The sequence below is a fragment of the Pholis gunnellus genome (assembly GCF_910591455.1).
Source record: "Pholis gunnellus genome assembly, chromosome: 5".
Lineage (NCBI taxonomy): Eukaryota > Metazoa > Chordata > Actinopteri > Perciformes > Pholidae > Pholis > Pholis gunnellus.
The window spans coordinates 9,776,880-9,795,537 of record NC_136531.1 but is presented as its reverse complement, the minus strand read 5'-3'; the positions used below and the strand labels follow the sequence as shown (position 1 = coordinate 9,795,537).

General features: G+C 39.3%; 2 protein-coding genes across 5 annotated transcripts in view; one reads left to right on the top strand and one right to left on the bottom strand.

Moving 5' to 3' along the window:
* Nucleotides 1–585: 585 nt before the first annotated feature.
* Nucleotides 586–6,133, top strand: anp32b (acidic (leucine-rich) nuclear phosphoprotein 32 family, member B). Of its 2 annotated transcripts, none has more exons than XM_079158870.1 (7): nt 586–1,279; nt 3,618–3,767; nt 3,870–3,992; nt 4,152–4,344; nt 4,534–4,661; nt 4,761–4,836; nt 5,922–6,133. In XM_079158870.1, the coding sequence occupies exons 1-7, from the start codon at nt 1,226–1,228 to the stop codon at nt 6,005–6,007; spliced, it is 810 nt and encodes a 269-aa protein (XP_079014996.1). In that variant the 5' UTR covers nt 586–1,225; the 3' UTR covers nt 6,008–6,133. The 2 variants fall into 2 exon arrangements, with proteins under 2 accessions (XP_079014996.1, XP_079014997.1); XM_079158871.1 differs by having other exon boundaries at nt 588–1,279; nt 5,925–6,133.
* A 3,586-nt stretch (nt 6,134–9,719) lies between these two features.
* The window catches only part of coro2aa (coronin 2Aa), a 32,720-nt gene continuing 23,781 nt past the window's right edge, over nt 9,720–18,658 (bottom strand). For all 3 annotated transcript variants that reach the window (XM_079159119.1, XM_079159117.1, XM_079159118.1), the window contains 7 exons: nt 18,049–18,165; nt 16,644–16,748; nt 16,457–16,553; nt 15,403–15,515; nt 15,200–15,290; nt 14,746–15,005; nt 9,720–12,726 (listed from right to left, as the gene is read on the bottom strand). In XM_079159119.1, coding sequence (XP_079015245.1) covers nt 12,586–12,726; nt 14,746–15,005; nt 15,200–15,290; nt 15,403–15,515; nt 16,457–16,553; nt 16,644–16,748; nt 18,049–18,165 — 924 coding nt within the window. In that variant the 3' untranslated portion in view covers nt 9,720–12,585. The remainder of the gene's footprint in view (nt 12,727–14,745; nt 15,006–15,199; nt 15,291–15,402; nt 15,516–16,456; nt 16,554–16,643; nt 16,749–18,048; nt 18,166–18,658) is intronic.

The following is an 18,658-nucleotide window of genomic DNA, read 5'->3' as shown; positions in this document are numbered from 1 at the left end:
CTATACTGTTGCACAATGCAATTTAAATGTGAAGAATGTCAAAGCAGACAGTACAGTGCCATCTTCTGGTGTACATTTTCTACTATATTAAACACTGATTTAAAAACTAGATATTCTATATAGTATATTCTATAGCATAGTCTATATATTATGAACAAATAATTTGCACAAGGCATATACATATAACATTGTAGCCTGGATCCTATGCTTATTTGTGATAAATATTTACTATTTTACTAATAACTAAGCTAGAAATTGTATCAATAATCCTACAAAAATGCAGAGTATAATTAGTGATTCATATTTTAATGTATAAAGGGCAACAACTCCTACTCGGTAGACTTGTACTTGAGGGGTCTGGTGTCTCAGGAAGTAAAGGGGGGTGTAGTTTGGGGGGGGGGGTTGCCCTCCTCACCCATGTGCATATACAATGCTCTCTTTACTACAAACCAAACACACCCCTCCTCTCTCGCCGTGTGTCCAAACGGTTGAAGGAATCTGGCATTTATGAACCAAAAGTACAACACAAGTTATCCATTCAGCACTTTATTGATGAAAACGGTCACAAGGAGCATACATTCATCACTGTCTGGGCTACAATTACAATCATGCATTTGCCAAACAAAGGAAGGCAACAGGTTTGAATACTAATCAAAGCAGGATTTATTTGTTAGATATTCGCCTTGTTCACTCATTCAATGTGAAATCACTACACTATAACGATTAATACATCGAACGTGGGGATGTTTCCAAGACATTAAACTGCAAGTTAGGCAGATAAACAAAGTTGACCATATGACCTACTTTATCGACGTCTAATTGGTTGAATGGTACTCGCAGTAAACTGTGCCCATAATGCTGATTTCCTTCATTTAATAAAACTGGCTTTGCAGACAAAAAAAACTCTATACTTCACTAAACATACAGCATTTTCCTTGCAGAAATAAATTGCATCATAGCACAGTTTCGGGGGCAGCGTCATGTTTTGTGACTGCAATGCCTTTCATGGGGGCGATGGGCGTTTCTGGACGCAGATGGCGCTGTTGAGCATATATTTTGTTTCAGTCCCGTTTCCCTCCATGGTTTCTCCTCTCTCCGACTAACTTAGCGTTTGGCTCAGTTCATTATACAGTCCTATTTTCTCCCTCCATTAGGGCATCTCTGCCTTTGGACTGAAGATCCCACCAAAACCCAAGAGAGAAAAGTTTCACTTTCATAGGGCAAGATGGACATGAAAAAGAGGATCCACTTGGAGCTAAGAAACAGGACACCGTCTGATGTGAGTCGTGCTTTTTTTTAAAAACCAACCCTTAGTTTTCTGGCTAGCCTTTGCTAGCCTTGCTTGCTACTTTTTCTGCTTTGCGAGTGACCTGTGTGGCTAACGTAATGGTGACCACATGGGCTTTAGATGATGTTTTCTGGTTTATAATGGGGCGGAAAACACTCGCACAACAAGCTTAATCCTTTTATACCGCTCTGGATTGGGCGTATAGGGGCAACGAGAGGAGAAAAGCTATGAACGTTATTCAATCGTTACTTTGAAACGGCGATTCCTCCGCTCGCTGGCATTATTGCGGTGCTTTAACCGTTTCGCAGCCTCCTTGTCCAGTGGTGCACCCACACACGGTTCAGAAGGACTCCCCCGGTTGTACCACAATTAGTAAACTTCTTTTTTACGCTGATATATTAGGAGATTTGCATCCTGCGCCGCGGTTGGCATTCACAGAGCGGTACATTTCATACAGACCTTGGAAGCCATGTTTGCTGCTAGCATAACTGCTAAAAATGGGGCGCTTTTTTTTCGTTGCAAAATGCTCTTTACAACTCCAAAGGCGTCCGTGCTACAAAATGAGTTGTTTGTTACATGTAAACGGGCCATCGGCCATCACGAGTTACGTCTTTAAATTCCCGGAGAGTACGTTAATATCAAATGGTCAGATTCAGCAGCGACAACAAAAAAAAAAAAACAGTCACTTGATTCACGAGTCATCCATATACGTTGATCACTTAACATTAAGCCACTGTTACAATAAGCCAGTTGATATTTACACAAACTAACAAATACATATTCGTGTGACCGTGGGTTGGTTTAAAGACACGTTGCGATTCGTACGTTTCCAAAGGGAGTGTGCAGCAATTTATTCCCCAAAAAATAGCTTACACGCTTGTTTAGCAGCTACGTTAACGTTACCATTTCATCTAAATACTGCACTTATTTAATAAAGCCTGGTGATGATTCAGTCATCCAGACAACAGCCATCTAACTTCGTGTTTTTGTTCCCGCCACATTACCCCCACTGTACAAAGACAACAAAATATATCCAGTTGTACACTTAAAAACTGTCAGAACACAACTACTCTTTCATCCGATGGTTGTTAAGCTGAGCTAAACTTGTCGTTGTCTGCAACCCAACGGATTAATTTGTTGACCGTTGGTTTCATTAACCGAGCCTTGAATGACACGGAGATCCGGTGCACCGCGCTTCATGCGTGGGCAGCCAAAAACTCGACGGTCGGCGTTTCACCCTCGACTCATGCATAAAATAAAACTGATATAACACCGAAAAATAACTTAGGTAACGTGTAAATAACGATAATTACTCTTTATAAGCAGTTGTTTTTGCCCATTGAAGTGTTCAGAGAACTGCATACTGTATCTCAGGAATCGCCATGTTGTCATTCTGTCGTCTTTGAAGCTCTGGGAGAAAGGAACTGTCTCCATCTTTGTTTTTTTTTTACTAAATTTCCGTTCTCAGTATATTTCCTTCGACCTGAACACGACGTTGTACCCTGTAACAAACGGGCAATATGGGTCGTTCGCTCGACGACAAGGAATACTCCACTTCCCAAATGAAAGCTGGTTTAACGAAAACAAGAAAATCTGTACTAAGGGTGTATTCGCAATCCTTTCCGTTGCTGTTGGGTTGGCTAATGGCGGGCAGACAGACTGCTCCTCTGCTGCACGGCAGCGTTTAAAAGGGGCAACGGCTAGCCTGTAGAGAGCTAACCTAGCTCACTAAAAATCATTGCATTTGTCATTAGTGACTGCATCAGCAGGCCACGGGGAGCCACCGCTTTGCTCTTCATTGTGTCAATGAAATCTATATATTACCCATCGTGCCCGGATACATTAAGCACACACACGTGTTTTTAGACTGAGACACAAGAACCGTTTCGGTGTTTTACTTCAGAAATCGTGATCTTTGACGTTTGCCACTAACTTTTTTTTGCAACGTTTTTCTCCAACATTGAATTGCGCAACCAGTGTTGGCTTTAACCGACTCAAACTAACTCCGCCTTCAGACTTGTTTTGTAATGTTTTACAGCAACTACAAAATGCATTTTAGATAACTTTACACACAATAAAGGGCCATTTCCCTAAACAACACAAACCATTAAATATGTTATGGTGTCTGCCAGCTTGTTTTCTCGATTTTTTCTTTTGCCTTAAAAAATGAAATGGCATTCTTTTGTTTCAGAAAAGAGTTTGTAAAATATTTTATATATTAAATATAATATTTTTTTGTTCTAGAATATATTGTTAGTGTAGTTTCACTAAATGCATTAAACTGGAGATGATTTTTTGATGTGATGTATTCTACTTTTCTGTATTCTAGGTACGAGAACTTGTCCTTGACAATTGTCGATCAGTTGAAGGAAAAATCGAAGGCCTCACAGCTGAGTTTGTCAACCTGGAGTTCCTCAGTTTGATAAATGTTGGCTTAATGTCAGTTTCCAACTTGCCCAAACTAGGAAAACTCAAAAAGGTAAAAAAAATAAAAATAAAGATGTCTCATCTTTCCCATGTAAAAGCTGAATTGTGTGACTAAATGTCAGCTGCAATAACATTTCCCTCTCCTGTCTTTCAGCTGGAGTTGAGTGACAACAGAATCAGCGGTGGCCTTGATGTTTTAGCAGAGAAACTACCCAACCTCACACATCTAAACCTGAGTGGCAACAAATTGAAAGACATTAGCACATTGGAACCGTTGGTATGTGTTTTGAGATACATTGGCAGCAACACTAACGTACATATCTATCTGCATGAATACAGCATGTGTATATTATATATCACTTCAGCAACTATCTGCTTTTACCCTTAAAATGACAGCAGTTTCTCATCGCAGTTCTTTCCCGAATTTGATCAACAGAAAAAGCTGGATAACCTGAAAAGTTTGGACCTGTTCAACTGTGAAGTGACAAACCTGAATGACTACAGAGAGAGTGTGTTCAAGCTGCTGCCTCAGCTCACCTACCTGGATGGTTACGACATGGAGGACAGGGAAGCCTCCGACTCTGACGGAGAGGTGGACGGAGACGGCGTGGATGACGATGAAGATGAAGGTGAGAAGTTCTTCCAATATCTCAGGTCTTCCTGCTTTACTGATCCTTAAATCCACAGTAGCTGGAAATGTATCGATATGAAATGACAACACTCTCACTATGAGCATGATGGAGTCTACTAATGTTGGACTTCGATTACGGCACGATTCCATTTTGTTGACCAGTTCGTTGTTGCTTTTGTAATTGCAGAGGGAGAGGAGGAGGAGGAAGATGAGGACGGAGAGGAGGAGGACTTTGATGAGGAAGAGGACGACGAGGAAGATGAAGAGGAGGTAGAAGGAGAAGAAGACGACGATGAGGTCAGCGGAGACGACGAGGTAATCCCCAAAAATGTAATTGAAATTATTTGGCAGAAAATATTCTTGCAAGGAATTTGGATTGATTTTTTTTTTCTGTTAACTTTTTTGTTTACCAAGGAGGAAGACTTTCCTCAGGGTGCTCAGGATGGGGAAGCAAATGATGATGAAGATGAAGAAGATGAGGACGAAGACGGTATGTACCATTGCCATAGTTGAACACCCTTCCCTGTATATCTCGAAAATGCATTCAAAAAGTACAAACTCTAAAGTTACTCCTTAAGATTTAAGTCAAATATTTCACATTTTCTAAAGTTTTTCGTATTTGTATTTACTCTTACTTAATTATAAAAAAATAAAAGTGCAAAATAATGCTACATAGTACCATATTTACTTTTGTATTATTGTGTTATTAAAGTAAAGGAAAGTCAATAGTGAAATGTACTTAAACAGCTGAAGTCAAGCTTTGGAAATGAAGCCGTTTTGCCATTAATGGGACGGCAGGATGGCTGAGTAAAGGCAGCGTCCTTTAGATTTAAAATGTTATTTTTGTACATAAGCTGCAGCTTTAAATAAAAGCAATGCGTGCATAGAAGGGTAAGTACATGTACATATGTGGGTGCACTTGATAATGACTAATAAAAACTGAATATCAGGAATAATATGACACCTGCTGGTGGGTCTGTTTACTGAGGGAGCTGTGCAGGAGCGTTCAGCGTGGCTTCCATAGCAATTGCCCATCACTGACCATTCATATAGTAAAATAACATAATATAGTTAGATCAATTATTTAAAAAATGGTTTGAGAATATTAGTATCTCTTAAGCCACAAAAACTAAGACAAGCTCGCCAGTGTAAAACATCTCAGGAGGGTCGGTTAAATCCTGAAAGATTTAAATACTGAAGATACATATCTGACACTGTTTATTTTCAGCTCCTTATGGTGTAACAATATATCATGTAGGGGCAGCAAAACATGATAGTGACCATTCTTAAGCACTGCCCACCCTCTCTAAGATCCCACTGGAGGATTGATAACGCTGAAAGATACAAGCTGTTTTTAATTAACACTGAATACATGTAAAGAACCCTGTGTATGTATACAATAAGTAAAGCGTAACGACTATATTGTATGTAGAATGTGTTTTAAAAAATATATATATATATATATTTAAGTATTTCCTGTATGATTAAAGGGTTAGACTGAGTCTGGCTGTTGTGCCTGCAATGGATTATAACATCTTCACTGTTTTGCTTAAATTCAAGTCTCTTTGCCCCCAGAAGCAGCGGAAGCTGACAAAGGGGAGAAGAGAAAGCGAGAGCCAGAGGATGAGGACGACGATGACGACGATGAAGACGACGATTAAGAGCAAAACTGAAAACGAGAGCCTACCGAGTTACCCTTCCTCTCCCACAAACCCGAACGTCCGCCCTCCTACAACTCACACCGCCTTTGTAATCCATGTCTACCCACCCCCCTCCCCCCCCCAGCTCTGAGCTCTTTTTATGGGGCAAGACTGTACCGGATGGGCGGGCCGAGTGGAGCTGCCACACCCTTTTTCCCCCCTCCCCCCCTCTTCATGGAACTGAGAGCCACCCAACACCCTCCACCTCACCCTCCCCACAGCCCAGAGGTTCTCAGGCAGCCCAGCACTCAGCATTCCACAATTTCACTGTCGATCCCTCTTTATGTATTCCCGTGTGAGGACTTTGGGACTGGTATCTAGTTTTGGGTCTGTGCTTTTAATATTTCGTTGGATGAATAATTTTTTTTGTTGTTGGGTCTATTATTTCTCAATTTTATTGTCTTTTATTATTTTGTTCTGTTCCTTTTTATTTTTCCCAATAAAATTATTGCTATAGCAGCTGTGCAACCAGCGAGCCATGATTTTTAGTGTGGCCGCCTGTTGCACAAATCAAGGTTGTAGCTACATTTTTACTTTCTGTATGACAAAAAAACAACTTTGTAAATAAAATGTTAACATTTTGGGCTTTTCTCTCTTCCTGCCTTGTTGGTTTTTTTGGTGTACCGAAATGAACGGAAAGTGACAAAATGACAGCCATCATCCAACCCCATGCTGTTATTCTGTATTCTGATGATGACTGTAGATAACAGTCCACGGAAAAGCTTTGTCTAGTCTTAAAAGACTTGCTTTTACGAGTCGCCCTTGAGACTCCCCTGATACAATACTCTGCCAATTTGTAAATGGAAATAGCTATTAGTCGCTGTAATTATTACTCCTCACCATACTAGTCTTAAGGAGACCCTTTTCTAGTGATTCCAATGTAAGAGATGGAGACAAAATCCAGTCTTATTCTGTGTAAAATGATGACCATACCTAATGCTGTATGAGGCCTTCAGTCTGAGGAAGTTAGGTGTTTGTGTTTCTAGTATGAAAACAAAAGTGATATTTTTTTTCCCACATTTGGGCATGCGAGTATTGTATTAAGACAGACGTGAGAACTTTTCCCACTGAAGTTAATGCTGTACCAGCTTGTAACCTGTAGAATATATTCTGAAACAAAATATAGTCATTATACGCTCTGCAGAAACAATGTTGCCCCGAGATAGAGAGCACTGGTCTGTAACCCCCTTTTTTTAACATTGAGCCCAACAATAGCAACTCAATTTCATTACTGTGCTTGTGAGGAACAATTTGTTTCTTAAGAGTTTATGGCTGCTGATCTTCTCCAGGCTGCTGCTGCTTCTTTTAGAGCACACAAGCCCACAAGCCAGGCAATCGTGTACAGATAAACAATGTTAGCCGTCCACACGCTGCAGCCTCAGAGACTCCAAATAGTCAACAGTTCACTGAGGGAACTGCAGGACCTGCAAGCAGCACTGCTGATTTTGTAACAGAAATAGCTAGCTGCTTAAATATTAATGTAGTTGAGCCATTGAGTTAAATGTTTTTACTTCAATTTATTGTTTTGGAAAGGAAGGTATTCTGCGCTATTAGAGGAGACAAATAGATTTTATGTGATTCATATTTTTCTTACATTTCGAAACAATATTAAAAGAAAACGGCATAACATCTTTCAGTTTTTACTGAATACATTTAACAGAAAAATAGAAGGAAATCACAATAACTGCATTGAAATGCATCTAGATCAGGCACAGTGAGGCTTATATGAACCCAGCAAAACCTTTAATGAACCGTTTTTTATTAAATCAGACGTCTTCAGACAGTGAATGCTATAGTCGACTCTGCAGCTTATTGTTCCAGTATAAAGTAAGAGACTGTCAGTGTCTGCATGCTTTAATACCGATAGGTCTCTGGAATAGATTGATATTGTTGTCATCTGGCTTGTTGAGATGTTTTTTTGAGGACTTGGTATTGGACACATTAATAATAAAACCACAGAATGATGATCCATCTATTACAATTTTCAGTAGAGCAAAGTAATCATTACTTCAGCAGAACATTGTGATGATTAATTCATAAGATAATTTGGAGAAAACAGCAAGAAAAAAAGATTTGTGAAGAAACAACTTTGCTTTTCCACTCCCAATGCTTATTGTTTATAATTCATTCTAATGTATAACAAGCGGAAATTGAAATTATACTCTAGTTGTGCAGGCACAAGGGTGGTACACCACAAATATCAAATTATACGAGTGGATATTTGTTGATAACTGGCAGTGAGCTCATTATTCTGTTGTCTTAGTGTCATACTGTTTCTTTTGAAACATCAAATCAAAATCCATCATTCATCAATTTAGAGGAGTACACCAGCAATTTAGTGCTGCACTTAAATGAAGCTGGTGAACTCACAGAGAATGGTCAAAATATCCTGACTTTTATTCCCTAGTATGAGTCAAGCTCTAAAACACTGCAGCCTCATTTCCCTTGATGCAACCAAGAGCATCTTTTTTGTTTGACCCTCCCTAACAAGCCGGCGCCCACGTCTTTTAAATTCCACACAACCAGTTTATTACACAAGCTTAAGGTTTAAAGAAGACAGAGGGAATTATTCAACTTTTATCACAGGCTGAGAAGCAGACTACTATTACCATCCTTGCTCTTACAAATGAAAGTTAATATAATAATCAATAAAAGACACCCTTCAATACAATCAGGAGGTTTTGCTCGATAACAAAGATGATGCACAACAAGCTCCTCCAACGGTTTGAAATGTAAAACACTTTCGTCTCCTAAGTGGGCGTGTCAATAATCACGGTGCGTTGGCCTATCCCTCTATCAATGAAAAAGCATTAATTAGCAACTATTTTGAGTAAGAAACAGAAAATAGCATTTAATACTATTTATTTACAACTGAAGCCTCTCATAGTTCATAGCTGCTCAAAGTGCGGCCTGCCGGCCATTGGCAGCACTCAAAAAGTAATTTTGTGTGGCCTCCGAACTTGAGATAAAATGCATGCATAAACACTATATTTCAATCATCCGCGGTCCTTTTCAAGATTTTCCTTTTTAATAGCTTAGCATACATTTAATACACTGCTCAGCTGCTGCGTCAAACTGTGTCTCACTAACAAGCGTCTGTCAGGTCAGGAATGACAACTTGTAGAAAGCTACATGTTGTCGGCAACGAGTGTCACAGGAATTACGCTACGTCGTCAATGTTAATGCTGTCGGCTAAACTTATCAATTTTGGTGGATAACTCTGCAGTTTAATGTGGAAGGGAGGTGCATTTTTCCTGAGCTCAATCACCCGGCCACTCAAGTCATCAAAACTTTGAGAAGCCCCGCTTTAGTATTATGTTACGCTACAATGGTTGCTCTCGCTAACAGTTGCTAACAGGCTGAATTTGGTTGAAGTTTTTGACCTTGCTAGCTTAAGAGACGGGTAAAGTTACACACGTGACATTATGAAATAAAACTCGACATGATAAGTGTTATCAGCAAATATTACATCATGAAAATTTACATTTTAAAATCAAAGCTTTCATTAAATAAAACTGATTGAATCAAAAAAAAATGGAATCATGAAAATTAATGATACATTCTTTCACTAAAATGAGTTAAGTTTTAATAATGGTTTTATTTGTATTAAATAATATATCAATATGATTATTTCATGTTTTTTTTTATTATTAAATATTGAAAATTGTGAGTTTCCATAGTTTTTGGTGACGCATGTATGAAATGGGACAGCAGTAAAGACTGTATAAGACAAATTATGCCGTTAACAGTTCAGTCACTATAAAACAGCGCTGAAAAAAAAGAAATAATTGGCTCAAAACTGACAGCTATGTTATTTAGCTAGAGGTATGCAGTATTTATTTGTGGTATAAACTGCATGAAGCATTGAATTCCGAAGCTGACCAATGACTGTTCTTTAAATGCATAATTTTGGCAGACAACAGTTCATCCGTCCATTTCCAGAGAGACTTTTCAGAAGGAGAAATATAATAAAATACAAATAAAAGAGTTTTTTGGGATTGGGAAAAAGCCATTTGAATAAATTCTGAGGGAAACATTGACACGATTTAAGCTTGTTGGAATGGCTCTGGAAGTACAATCTACAATCTGTTGTGATGTGTTCAAACAACCAAATCAGCCCTTAAGCAAGTCCACGTCAGCTGCAAGCACAGCAGTGCACTGTGGGAATGTGTTGAGACTCATCCACCAACAGCAGTGGTGGTTAGAATTTACTACGGCCGGGGTCGTTGCTGCTCCTGGACAAAAGTCAGCTAGAGATGAAGCTGTGCTGGAACTGTCCTCCCAGAGGTCAAAAGGTCCACAGTTGTATTGAGGCCACTGTGTCTGTATGTGCTCGGGTTGGTATGGCAGTTTCCATGCGTTACATCTTTCACAAGAGGCCATGAAATGTAAACCAAATCTAGAATATCATTATGGCGCGTGTGCTTCAGACTACATAAATACAGGCATGTGTGATAACGTGTGCTGTATCCGAGTGGTAATCTTGGGATAAACATCTATACGGTTTGTGTTGCCTAATATCCGCAAGCACTTCTGTAACATCTATGCATACTTACATGGCAGAGAATTGTTCCTCTCAACATGGAGAACAAGGGAATGTTTAAATTCTGAAGGCAACTAATATAAGAAACCGCTCCGAGTGGAAAAAAAGATTCAGAAGTTCCTTGAGGGAAATCGCATTTTTAAATGCCTTTAGCATAGACTTCACTAAGTGCTCAGTGTGACTTTGTGTACATTTTAGTAATTTAAGTCTTTGCGGTTAAATTAGATCATCACAGCTAGGCATTTAAAAATAAAACATTGATGTTTTCCCTGTCACATGTAAGTAAACTGATTATTTCATGAGCTGAAGACCCGTCTCCCTGTTGCGCTCACGTCTCTTCCACTAGCCTCATCCAGACTGTGTCATTTTAACACAGAGGATCTCTTTCAAAGCTGAAACATCATACTGGTAACTCTCTGTCCATCTTCTAAAAAAAACAATATCTACTCATTGAAACCCACTTACTTAAAAACTTGATCTGCTAATGACGACCGTCTAAAGCTCTAGAACATGAGAAAGAGATGAGATGGAGATTTGTTTTTTTCCAGCGCTGCTTTCAAGGTTAGGAATGAACGGTCAAGCTAAATAATAATTTGTGTTCGCATTCAAGAACTACATGTCCTGCAAAGGAATGGGCGGTATAAATAAAATCCAATAATCATAGAGTGAAATCATTATAGATCATAAATCCATTGTACCTGTTCTGAGGAACTGTATATGAATGAAATAACTACAGAGGAAGTTTAATTCAGTAAATTACATAATACAGCAGAGATACTACATGGTATCTCTGACAGTACACACATTTCTATCATCTCAATATATATTATATCTCCCACCTGAACTCCCGCTATCACTCACCAGAGCTATGACGTGCTCATATCTTACCATCCACTGAAGAAGCGGATACTCCATCAGCTGAAAATATGAATAGAAAATCCCAGTGTCATGTTTCAGATTTTTACAAAGGGCAATAAAAGACACCTTTTTAAAGAAAATACATTCACAACTAAAAGCTAGTGGAACACAAACTAACCCAGAAGTAGTGCAGGACTACGGCTCTACAATGGCTTTAAATTGATTTTTTTCACAGTGACCTCAGGAAAAACCACAGTGACCTCCTTTTAAAAACATGTTTGCATTCCGTATTTTGCAAAATTACAATCGGGAATTCAAGTACTTGAACAAATAGTCAATTTTCTTTACCTGTATTTTAAAATAAATATAAAAAATTAAGAACTGCTACATGGCATCAGTTACAGAATTGGCTTACACAATAGCTGCAGTGAAACACATTGATTCATTTTCAAATTTCCAGTCATTTAAAAAATTAAAAACAAATGCAGCTCAATGGAACGCAAGAACACAGCTGGGATCATGATATTATCATTCATTTAGATCGCTCTCATTCAAGCACACATTCAAGCATACATTAAAATCACCCCCGCCACCTCCACTTACAGTAGTTTGTTTTATTTCCAATATTCAATCACCAAGCATAAAATAAATTCAGCGTTATCGCACAATCACACAGGATGTCTGCTCCTGCCCTGCAACAAGCTTCACACACGCAGTTAGCCACATCATCCAGTCAAGACAGCCACAGACATCCTGTTTGATCTCCAGCTACAAAGAGCATAAAAAGCAAAAAATTACAATAACTTGCATAGCTTTGAAGCGTACAAAAAAAAGGTCAAGGTAAACAGGTGCAAATAGTTTTAAACCATGTTACAGCTGGGTGAGACTCAGTGTTTTAGTCTATGTGCATGAACAAAGAATGTGTGTGTGTGGAACAGACAGAATGAAGAAAAACACAAAAGTTGAGGTTTAAATCACCCCTGTGCAGTGAGTGTGGAGGGCTCATTAAAGGTAAAGAGGTGAGTCGGGATCCTAAGAACAGGTGTCGTTGGTTTGAAGATGGGGGGGTTAGTAAGTTTGTACAGTGATGCATGTGTTCCTCGAGGCGGTGAAAGTGACCCCGTGGGTGGGGCAAGTCTTAGAGGGAGCTCTGGTGAGACTGGGAGTTTTTGATGTTCTTAATCTCCAGCTCCAGCTGTTTGACGCGCACGTCCCTCTGGTTGAGGAGCTCCCTCAACCGTCGGATCTCCTCTTGCTGCTTGTGGAACTTCAGTCGCAGCTGTGGACAAAACACATGCAGAATATATTGGAATAAATCAAGGGTGTCATTTCCACTAGAGACGGGGGAAGACATGTACACTTTTTTTGCTACTTTTAGGTTTCAGATTCAGTTTGATTTACTCAGTAAAATCTCTGTTTTCTCCAACTGTCCAGCTGCCATAACCCAGATGATGTCGATACGTTTATCTAGGTCCCCTTTTAATTATTATTATAGTGTACGCCGCAATATTTAAAGGGTAACTTTGGTATTTTTTCAACCGCAACCCTATTTTCCCATTTCTTTGTGTTTCAATGAGTAACGGGGACAACGCCTTTTGAAATTGGTTCAGTATTAACGGAGAAATCTGCAGAAGGTGTTAACATGCTGCAGTGTAATCATATCAGCCAGTTCCGTCCACTAAAAGTACTTGTTTTTGCCACCGACAGGCTCAGATTGTTCTTAAAAGTGTCGGACAACATTATGAAAATGACCCTACAGAGATATAAAACATTTTTATTTTACTTTTGCTTGATCAGTTGTTTGTTGTTCAGAGCAGTCTTGTTCTTAAATCTCACGTTACATCCACATTGTCGAATTCAGCTAAATATTCAGCCATGAAAAATATTGCTATTAACACCGTTAATAGACTGGACTGTACAGTGTTGTACTGCAACACAAAACTCGCCCGTCCTTTCACTAACTCCACTCACGTTTCCACCCTGGTCCTCCGGCAACAAGTCACATGACACAAAAACAAACTGAAAGCAAAAGGTAAGAAAAGTGTTTTTCTGTATCGTCTTTTCCATAATGTTGTCAGATACTTATAATAACAACCAGAGCATGTCAGTAGCAAAAACAAGCACTTTTAGTGGACATACTGTAGATTGACGGGGTGCAATTGCCTGATACGATTACATTGCAGCCATTTAGTGTCTGTAGCGTTCTCGCGCAATACTGAACCTTTTTCAAAAATTGTTGTCCCCATTAGTCACTTAGACATAAAAAGATACCCTTTAAGGGTAAGGCTGATGATATTCTACATTTTGTATATCTCATGAAAAAACCAAAGCCAACAATTTGTTGGTTAGCACCAAGCCATTGAATCCTATTGAGATGTATATGTGTAAAAACAAGTCACAAAGATGTATTGTTTATTCTATAAACGTTATTTCTTAAAACTGCTGAAAACTTTAGCAAACATCACTCAAACAGGAGTAAATATTTGACTCGAAATACACCACAGAGTCTGTGTTTATTGTGATGACACACACACACACACACACACACACACACACACACACACACACACACACACACACACACACACACACACACACACACACACACACACACACACACACACACACACACACACACACACACACACACACACACACTTTTTAGACTACATTGGAAACACAGCAATACAATATATTGGTCGCTAGATACAGAGACAATACCGAAGTAGGATTACTTTAATGTTGGTTTTGGTAAGTTCATGGGATATATTGTCGATAACAAACATCAGCAGCCTTTTCCTTAAGCTTTCTGAGGAGCAGCTGTATGTATTGGACTTTTCTTTTACCCAAGGTTTTGCATTTCTCAGGTCTAATGTGATTGGGGGAGCTTGTTTACGCAGCCTGACAGGACCCTACTCAGCCTCCTCTGCATGTTTTTGAGGAAAACATCTTTAAATTCATATTTTTATTTACTGCCGACTGATTTACTAAAGATTCCAACTGAACATCAATCACAGTGACGACTCTTAAGATTTTTTCATTGAAGTTTTAAAGTCTTGTCATACTTCATTCACTTTATTCCGTCTTCATTTTATGGTTGTCTGATATATTTTTCAGGGTTAGTGAATTAACAAGAGAGAAATTTAAGCCACATTTCTAATTCTTCCGTTGGACTTAGTTCTATATAATTTCACCATAAAGTGCAATTACGTAGGTTGTAAATAAATAGCATTGACATGGTTTTTAGACCCATGCCCTTAAAAACAAAACTCGAAGAATGACAAAAATCATCCGGTACCTCATTCTCTGTCCTGGGCGGAGTGCAAAGTGCGAGGTCTTCTCCGTTGCTGACGGGTGTCCGACTCCTGCCGTCCTCTGTATTGCCGCCGTCCTCGCTGCCGTCTTTGGTTCCCACTTGGTCCTGAATGTAAGACAGCTGCAGCATGCCTGGTCTGCTGTGAGACCTGCGAGTGTCCAGCGAGTTTCCCCATCCCTTGCTCATCTCCGAGTACGACTCTGCTACTTGACTTCCAGGCTTAAGAGACATTAGCACCGGACCTGGTGGACAAAGAAAGACAGGAGGAAGAGGAGCTGAATGATCCTGAAGTGAGAATAAATGTTCTCAGAGATTTTCTTTTCTAGTATATTTGAACCCTGATTATGATTTACTTTGGAGCAGTTTACCACCAGACCCGTAGACCTCGCCAACATTTATAAATGTGTCACACATACATTAGTTAATGTAATAATACCTTTATCAATGCCGCTGAGCCACTCCTCTGCAGACAAAGCAGGCTTGTTACCAGCAGTCATTGGATAGATGTCTTCTTGGTATGACTCGGACTAGAAACACATGCACAGTACATTTCAGACAGATGTACTTTTCGCACACCAAAATGGAGGCATTTCTTTTACATATATCCTCTGGTGTTTGTGCGAGTGGATGTGCTCTCACCCTGCGGGGTACGATCATTGAGAGAGGCTCAATAAGACTCTTGATTGTCACTAGTTTGTAGAACCTGAACACCTCACAGGAGCTCACATCCAGACCTCTCTTTGGCATCACACCTGAAGGAAGACACACAGGTCGGGGCAGTTTTACCCACTTTCTTAAGAACAATTACTTTACACTGAAAGTTTGCTGACTGACGGAGATAAGGTAGATAGAAAACACAACTGCAAATAAGATGTAGTGGACTCACATTATGGCTTGAAAAGAAAGAGATTAATGTTATTAACTTTGCAATATGCAAAAGTGTTCAAAAGCCCTTCAACCGGCGCACTTGTATGTTCATATTGCAATGGAAAAAGTGTCAATGCAGGATGATACCCACCCACAGCACAGGACCATGTCCAGTAAAGAACTGATTGGCTTTTTACAATGACTTTGGCATTTATTTCCTTACATTTGTTTTGGACTGCTTTCAAGTTTTAAGTTCTTAATTGTCATATGCCCAAAACTACAGAAAAGCTATCATTGGCAGTGAAAATCTTAGATCTCAGGCTCATCAAATATGTGAAAAAAACAAGCAAGTAAAAATGTTATAATCTAAGACAAAGTAATGTTCAGGGAAACACTATATTTTTTAAAGTTTCAGTTAAAACTGGATCTTATTTTTGCAACAGGACTTTAATTCAGAACATTACCTCAAAGGCTAAAAATGAGTCAATATAAGCGGTTTCATGTAGAAACTACGGTTGTAAGAACCTGGCAACATATTTTGAACTAGATTCTGAACTACTTCCATTTAACTATATCCTCTAAACGAGCCTGACTGCATGTCACCTCACGTGATCTGCGACTTCACCTTGATCAGCCGGTTTGGCTATTCAAATATTGCAGGCTTATTTGCACAGCAGATTTGCTTACAGTTGAAAGAGAGGCAGGCAGAGTTTACAAACGGCCACATTTTACACACATTTCAGTAAGTAAATTGTTAAATCCAACATTTTGGAGCCTGATTAAAAAACATAGTCCCAGTGTGTGTGTGTGTGTTTGTATTTCTTACCCATTCCTTTCTGAGGTAGGTTTGACCGGTACTCTGTTAGATAGTAGATATATGGTTTTTCTGAGCTGATCTCATAGTACCTCATATTTCCGTCACCCTGACAGAGACAAGAGAAGACTTTGTAACAATCCTATTAACTAAAAGTATTTTGTGTATAAAGACGTTCTAGTTGCTTTCAGAGACCCACCTTCCCAGCAAGGTAGAGCATGTGTGTGTCTGGGTCGTAGAAAGGAAAGATGAGCCCTGACGAACCATCCAGGTTCTCTTGTGACAAAGGCACAGACAGATCGTCCTACAAACACACACCAGGATCAAAAACAAACACTTAAGCACCAGCAACATGGACAACATCCCCTCATATCAAAAAAACACTCAATCATTTAAATCCACTTCTACATAAAAAGCACTCTCCGGCACTGAATTAAAAAAACCGGAGTGCTTAGTCCCTAATCCCTGTTTTGGCTATAATCTTCCACCCACGATACACTCTCACAAATCAAAACACACCAAAGTCCACCGGTTTGTCCAGTAGATGGCAGAGTTGTGTTTGTGAGAGTTTCCACTTCATGTTGAGCATTGCATTAGCCTCACTGCATCAACCTCAGGGATCATACGTTTGTATTAGTTTTACAGTCCAAGTATCTGATCCATACATAAGGCCATTTGAAACAAATTATGATAATTCAATGATTTGTTGAAAACCCTTTCCCAAAGTTCATTATGTCCAAAAGGTTCCACTTTCCTCACCTTTTTCTCTTAACATTTCCTTTCTATACTTATCTCAATATTCAACCGTCCTTTTCTTCTTTTATCCTGAATCTTTACTACTCTGAGGTTTTAATGACGCGAGACCGGAAATAGGGCCGCCTAGACTCGAGACCTCTCTGCCAAATACGAAATATTATGAATTCTCTACGATTGGGATTATTCTTATTTCTGAGTCTTTGCGCTCATCATTTTGTTGACATTTTCTTTTTCTTCTTATGTGGATTGTCTACATGCACTGTAGTTAAGGCATCTCTGTACATCACTATTTATTGTTGTTAAATTTAATCAATCTAGAATTAAAGCCTCTCAGTTGTGTGCCACCGCCAAACAGTGAAGTTGCAGTTTATATTCATGTCTGTCTAATATGTCATAATATTATCCTGTTAACCATTTGTTACTATCATTACCATTACTACTATTTTGATTATATTCATCAAAATAGTTATTTTTCCAAGTAAAAATGTCAAACTGATTATCCAACAGTAAACGAATACAACAAGATATTTGAATACAAACTCAAAGGTCCACCTTTAATCTTTTTCAGAGCGTCAGACTGCATCTCATGGTCTTTATCAGTGAGTGGAGCTGGTTCAGGTGTCCCCACATGACCGAAGTGTGGAACTCCGGCCACCTGATAACAATTCATTGTATGCGTCATCACCTAACAGAAACGCCACACATTGAAAACCAGATCCAGCTGACCATTTGGTGATTAAGACCGTGAAATGTGCATTAATAAAGCGCAGAAAAAGCTAAGTTTGTGGACCTTTGAGGTGAGGTGATTCTGTCACAAAAATACTTCCTGTGCTGTAATTTGCTCTCACCTGATCCCACAGAGCAAACTGTCGGTCATTGTAACGTGAAGTGCCCGATGTGAAGAGCATCTTCATGTTACCCAGGAACAGCACCTTGCTGGCTTTGTGTGTCTTGCAGTTGGATTCCTGCAAACACAACAGGCTTAAAACAAAGCAGCATACTCAACGTTTGATGCGTTTACATTACATTACAGCACTGTGACGTAATGTTTCTTATGTTTCCACGCGAGCTTGTTTGGCAGGCCAAAGTAGCGAGAACGGACCGATATAAAGTGTGTGAGTCAGTGGCTGGTGACCCACAGGTCTGTGGAGCTATGCCATGGGCCCTGATGTGGCCAGAGGTGTCAGTTTTGGCTGTGTGGTGCTGGATGAGTGCCTGGGCTGGGAAGAGCGAAAAAGGCAGGAACTCCCACTTATGCAATATTGGCTGGGATGCTATTATACAAGACATCTAAGGCTTGTGGGTTTTAGGTTTTATTGATTTTCACTGAAAAAAAAATATCTTGATTTTTCCCAAGAGGAACATTTTCATTTAACTGATTTTCCTTCAGATTTTATGTCACCATTCATCAAAAATTGTGTTTTCACCCCAAAAGCTAAAAATGGTATATTTCTTTTA